This window comes from Psammomys obesus, unplaced genomic scaffold (assembly GCF_907164565.1).
Source record: "Psammomys obesus unplaced genomic scaffold, mPsaObe1.curated_primary_1811, whole genome shotgun sequence".
Lineage (NCBI taxonomy): Eukaryota > Metazoa > Chordata > Mammalia > Rodentia > Muridae > Psammomys > Psammomys obesus.
Window position 1 is genome coordinate 1,651,511 of NW_026596443.1, and position 5,990 is coordinate 1,657,500.

The window sequence follows — 5,990 nt, forward strand, 5'->3', positions numbered from 1 at the left end:
CACAGACACAGACCACACACACACCACAGACACAGACCACACACACACAACACATACACAGACACACACACACCACATACACACATACACAACATATGCACAGACACACACAGAACACAGACACCACAGACACAAACCACACACATACACCACAGACACAGGCACAACACACCACAGACACACCCCACATACACCCCACACATACTGTTAGGATACATTTTAAAACTGCCACACACTCAGCAGATCTGATAAGAAGAGATTTATTTGGGGGGAGGAAAAGAGACAGAGAGAGACACTGGGAGAGCATAGGAGAAGAGAAAGAGAAGCATGGTGGGGCCTCGAGAGAGAAAGTCAGAGAGAGCAGGGAAAGGGAAAGAAGCCAAGGCAGAGAGCGGGTAGGAGTGGCAGAGCACCTGGCTCAGAGGATGACGTAGGACACAGGTGGTGACATAGGATATTGTCAGGCCCTTAAAGGCCCCTGAAGGCCAGCCAGTTAAATTTCCTGCCCCAAAACATAACACCTACCACACACACACACACACACACACACACACACACACACACACCCCACACATCTGAGCTAAGTCTTCAACCATCTTAACCACGTCCACCACTTGCCCCGCCTCTGAGCCTCCTGCCGAGGTCAGTGCCTCCTGTGCTGACCTGAGCCCGTGTCCCTCTGCTAGAGATCCACAGCCTCTATGACTCCTCAGAATCCTCCAGCTACATGGAGAATGGGACCGAATTCACTATCTACTATGGATCAGGGACGGTCAAAGGTTTCCTCAGCCAGGACGTGGTGACTGTGAGTAGCTTACCCCCCCACACACACCCATGGGGCCCATGCAGAGTGGGGCGGGTCTACACCAGCCCTTCTTGGAGCCTGGGAGGTTGAAGGGGCCACCTCCTTGGCAGCCTCTAGCTGAAGCTCCGAAGACCAGAAATGCAGGAGAGCAAACAGGCTGACACTGATGGGCAGGCCTGTACGTCTAACCTGCAAGTGGGCGAGCCTGAATCCCACAGTTTCCTGCCTGGTGACCTGCCTGAACTTACCAGCTCAGACCAGGCTTGGAGTGTTGAGATTGGGGATCAGGGGCTTGTGTCGGGGTGTGGTTTGCTTTCTTTCTGCCAGTGTCTAAGCCCTTCCTGTTCTGGAGTCTCTCATCCCTGCTGTGCCAGAGGTAGGGAAAGACACAGAGAGACTCCCAGGGGAAGTCAGTGTGAGCTCTTCCCTCTCGCTGTGGCTGTGAAATCTGGGGCAGAAACGGAGGACCTGGTTAGGATGAGGAAATCCTGGGCCTGGGTGGGGCTAGCATGAAAATGGGCCTCTGGGAGGGGTGAAGCTCACCTGGCTGGGAGGACCTCTTTCTCAGTCTTTACAGGGCTGGGTAACCCCATCTCCCTGGCCCTAAGCATAGACTATGCTGAGAGAGTATACACAGGCTTGTGGTGTAGTTTCACCCTCCCTAACTGTTGTTCAGAACCTGTGTATTGTGAAAGCCGGAGCAGACCCTCAGTCAGGGTTGGGTGTTAATCTCCATCTCCTCTGGTTCTTCCCGCACAGGTGGGTGGAATCATTGTGACACAGACGTTTGGAGAGGTCACAGAGCTGCCCCTGATACCCTTCATGCTTGCCAAGTTTGATGGGGTCCTGGGCATGGGCTTCCCTGCTCAGGCCGTCGGCGGGGTCACCCCTGTCTTTGACCACATCCTCTCCCAGAGGGTGCTGAGGGAGGAAGTCTTTTCTGTCTACTACAACAGGTGGGCGTTTGACTCCAAGGCGAAGGCAGGGAGGGGTGGAGAGCTGGGAGAAGGGTAAGAGTCCAGGCCAGGATTTACATGATCCTGATTAGGTAGTCCTCAATCCATATCCAGAACCACACTAGCCAATTAAAATGAATGGAAATCAAACTTTCAGTCCTCAGGGGCTGGCCACACAGACACAGCTAGCTTCATGCCTTTGTTTATTTGTTCTCTCATTGATCCTGTCAGTGCTCTGTGCCATATGCTGTGGTAGGCTCCAGGGGTGCACAGTGAATAAGACAATCCCGATCCTTCGTCCTCATAGAGCTTACTGTCTAGTAGGAAAGACAAGAACACAGCACAATGAGTGCCTCCATCATGCCAGGCACCGGGTACTGAAAGCTGCAGATGGTTTTCAATTCTAGGCCAGAATTCTATGCAGTTTAGCTTGCCTTGGGGGAAACTGTGGTCAGTGCAGCGTCCCAGCAGGGCGGGGATCTGCTGCCAGTTGCTGGGTTTAGAAAAACAGTCTGAGCTGGGGGTAAAATCATTATGGGAAAAAATAGAGGCCAGGAGTGATGACAGTGGAAGGGAGGGGTGGAATGTAGAGTCATCCCAGAGGAAGCCAGGTTCTCCGGATGGTGACTCCGGAAAACTTCTGTGCAAAGGGAGGCACCTAGCAGATCACCACAGTCGGAGGCTCCTGCAGTCAGTGGTCTTGGGAAGACTGTGTTTCAAAGAGTAGAGGCAGGAGCAGAAAAAAAGAAGTGGCTAAGAGTGGAAGTGGGTGTCAGAAGGTGGAGGTTACAGAATGCAGGCTGCTCTGGGAAGCTCAACAGGCCTGTGGGGTAAGATCCAGAGAGAAGCAGGGAAAGAGATGTGGGTGTTCTAAATGCTAGAGGATGCTTGAACAATGCTGTGGGTGGAAGAAGAGCTGATGGGAAAGTATGGAGAGCACATGCATGGGGCTCAGAAGTAGGGACCATGGAAGAATGAGGACCCAGCAAGAGGCAGCAAGCAGGCCTGGCAAGTGGGGACTGTCTCCCCTTACCTTTGGCTGGGAAGAAGGAGCATCCATGTAAGTAACTGACTCTCGCATGTGCACACCACACACACATGTGCACGTGTGTGTGTGTGTGTGTGTGTGTGTGTGTGTGGTGTAAGCTCTGAGAAACCCCGTTTGAGTACCTTGGAAACCAGCCCCAGGCAGCCCTGGGCTGACAAGCACCATGGACAGGACAGGAAAGTGAAGGCGATCAGCTTTGGCTGAGAACGAGAGCCTGGCTTCAGCCATCATGTGTCCACCAAGGTCTTGGGGGCTTCACCATTTGCTGACTCAGTTGCCTGAAGGGTGAAAATTAACCTACTCCTACCAAACAGCAGGGTTGCTGAACATTGCCTACAAAGAAGACCTCCTCTCTTGTGTCCCTCTTTGCCTCAGCAGAAATCTTGAGGCGCAAGCCCCATGTGGCCCTGAACTCCAATACTTCCTGAACCCTTGCCCCAGAATCACACCCACCACCCACACAGACTCCACCCATCAGGCCCAGCCCTGCAGGCAGGTGTCTGCTTTCTCCCTAAAGTCTGCTCGGCACACCTGAGAAAGGCCTGCTTTGCAACTTATTTGCATTCGTGTCCTTGAAGCTGAGGGTTTTCTGGAGGCAGCTGGACAGTCCCAGAAATACTTCTGTTGCATTTGGGGAGGGATCAGCAAGGGGGAGAAGCAATAGGTTCTACATCCTCCTAATGAGAGCCTGCAGCCTTGCCATCTAGCCCCTAGCCCTTCCTCTACCCCAAAGCTCTGCCCTAGCCTGCACCACACTTAATTTTCCCTCATCCCTGATATCTTGGGTTTCAAAGTCGTGTGTCTCTAACTTCTGCTGATCTTTCCTTTAGAGATTCCCACCTGCTCGGGGGGGAAGTGGTGCTGGGGGGCAGTGACCCCCAGCATTACCAAGGCAATTTTCACTACGTGAGCATCAGCAAGGCTGGCTCCTGGCAGATCACAATGAAGGGGTCAGTCAGCAATCAAAACCCTCCCAACCCTCCAAACTGATGTCATGGGGACTGGGGTGGGATGGGGTGCAGGTTGGGGGGGAGGGGATCCACTCCTTAAGGTACAACCACCATCTGCTTTCTGCTTGCTCTGTCCAGGATGGGGGCATGGAGATTTGAGGGTGGTGGAGGAGGGGACTTGGGGAGAGGAGGTGGGGTCTTTGGCAAGGAACAGCCAGCTCTGCCTCAGCTCTCCTCCAGGGCATCAGCAGGCCACTTGTATGGCCTCCTATTGCTGTCCTAAATTGAGGCAGACATGCAGGCTGAAGGTGCCTGCCAGCTTCTGCCTGCCATCCTTCTTGTCTGTCTGTCTGCTGTCTGCCTGTCTAACTGTAGCCTCCGCAGGTTATCTGTGGGGTCTGCCGCCTTGCTGTGTGAGGAAGGCTGCATGACAGTGGTGGACACCGGTGCCTCCTATATCTCGGGTCCTACGAGCTCCCTGAAGTTGATCATGCAAGTCCTGGGGGCTCAGGAGCAGAGCACAGACGAAGTAAGAAATAAGTGGGGAAAATGGAGAAGTGGGGGGGGGGTAGCACCACCTCTCTCCCCCCTCCAAACCATCCACACAATACCGGGTCCCAAACAAAGCCTCCTCACCTCTCACACTGAATGCATGGTGTGTCTCCCATGGAGGCTGAGAGGGGACTGTGTCCAGGACTCTCTGGCCTACTTGGAGCCTTCCTCACTGAAAAGAGCTCCCTTCATTCCCCCAGTATGTTGTGGACTGCAGCCAGGTGCCCACCCTCCCTAACATCTCCTTCCACCTGGGAGGCAGAGCCTATACACTCACCAACATGGACTATGTGCTACAGGTGAGGCCCAGGGAGAGGGTGGGCAGGGTCACCGAAGGGGAGCAAGTTGTAATGTACTATTGTGTGGTTCGTGCCATCTAGAGAATTTTTAACAATCCTGGTGCCCAGGCCATATGCCTCACCTGGCCAATCAGAACTTCCTGGGAATCCAAGTTCCTAAAACTTCCCAATAGATTCCGTTGTGCAGCCATGCTGCAACTCAGTGATGGCCCTCACTCTCCATTTCTGAGTGGCCCTCTTTTTAGTGCTCTGTCCTTTTCATGCTCACGGGCTGAGAGCAGTTCAGTGATTGGCTCTGGGTGAGGAGCTAAGTGAGCCTGCGAGCAGGGAGGATACGCTGTTTGCACAGTATCTACTACAGTGCCAGCCTGCCCCAAGAAGGCTGGGATTTAGGATGGGGTAAAGGGCTCTGGGAGGGTGTCAGCGAAGGGCGGTACAGAAGGAAGACAGCTGCTAGGGTCCGGCGGTGGGAAAGGGTTGTGTGATGGGCAACCGAGCAAGCCTCTTGCTTCTTGCCAGGACCCCTACAGGAATGACCACCTGTGCACATTGGCTCTCCACGGCCTGGACATCCCACCACCCACTGGACCTGTCTGGGTCCTGGGTGCCGCTTTTATCCGCAAGTTCTATACAGAGTTTGATCGGCATAACAATCGCATTGGGTTTGCCTTGGCTCGCTAAGGCCCTCTGCCACCCAGTGACCCTAGTTTCAGGCTGAGCCAAAGCAGGTGCTCCTGGGAGCCATTTTGTCTGAGCTTGCCCCCCCGCCCCAGTGTCCTTGGGACATTGGACACAGAGCCCCCGATGAGTGCTTGCCTCTCCACCTGCTCACCCTTCCCTGCTTTGTGGAAAAACAGAATAAAGACTTCATGTTTACAACCTGTTTGGGGTGGGTTCTTTTGAGTTTGGAGCAGATGGAGACAGTTTCGTGGTTGCATATGGAGAATAATATGACCAATGGGGCTGGAGATGTAGCTAAGTTAGTAAAGTGTTCACCTTTCAAGTATGAGAACCTGAGTTCGATCCCCAGAACACACATTAATAATAATAATAACAACAACAATAAAAGCCAGACCTGATGGCAGGTGTTTTAATCCCAGCAACCATGGGGACAAAGCAAGCAGATCCCTGGGGTTTGATACCTGAGGAATGGTAATTGAAGTTGTCCTTTGGCCTCTACACACACAGAGAGAGAGACACACACACAAGAGACAGAGAAAGAGATAGACACACACTGAGACAGAGACATACAGAGAGACAGCAAGAGATAGAGAGGGAGAATGCGACAAAAAGAGCCCCACCCCTACGTTTTTGTGTGTAGGTTGATGGTTTCCATCTATTGTCAAAAGGATTCACATAAAGCTTGTTCATACAACAACC

General features: G+C 53.0%; 1 protein-coding gene across 1 annotated transcript in view; it reads left to right on the forward strand.

The window, feature by feature from the left end:
* The window catches only part of Ren (renin), a 9,697-nt gene extending 4,293 nt beyond the window's left edge, over positions 1–5,404 (forward strand). The window contains exons 4-9 of the mRNA XM_055598186.1: positions 687–805; positions 1,565–1,761; positions 3,640–3,759; positions 4,144–4,288; positions 4,512–4,610; positions 5,130–5,404. Coding sequence (XP_055454161.1) covers positions 687–805; positions 1,565–1,761; positions 3,640–3,759; positions 4,144–4,288; positions 4,512–4,610; positions 5,130–5,291 — 842 coding nt within the window. The 3' untranslated portion in view covers positions 5,292–5,404. The remainder of the gene's footprint in view (positions 1–686; positions 806–1,564; positions 1,762–3,639; positions 3,760–4,143; positions 4,289–4,511; positions 4,611–5,129) is intronic.
* The last annotated feature ends 586 nt before the right edge of the window (positions 5,405–5,990 follow it).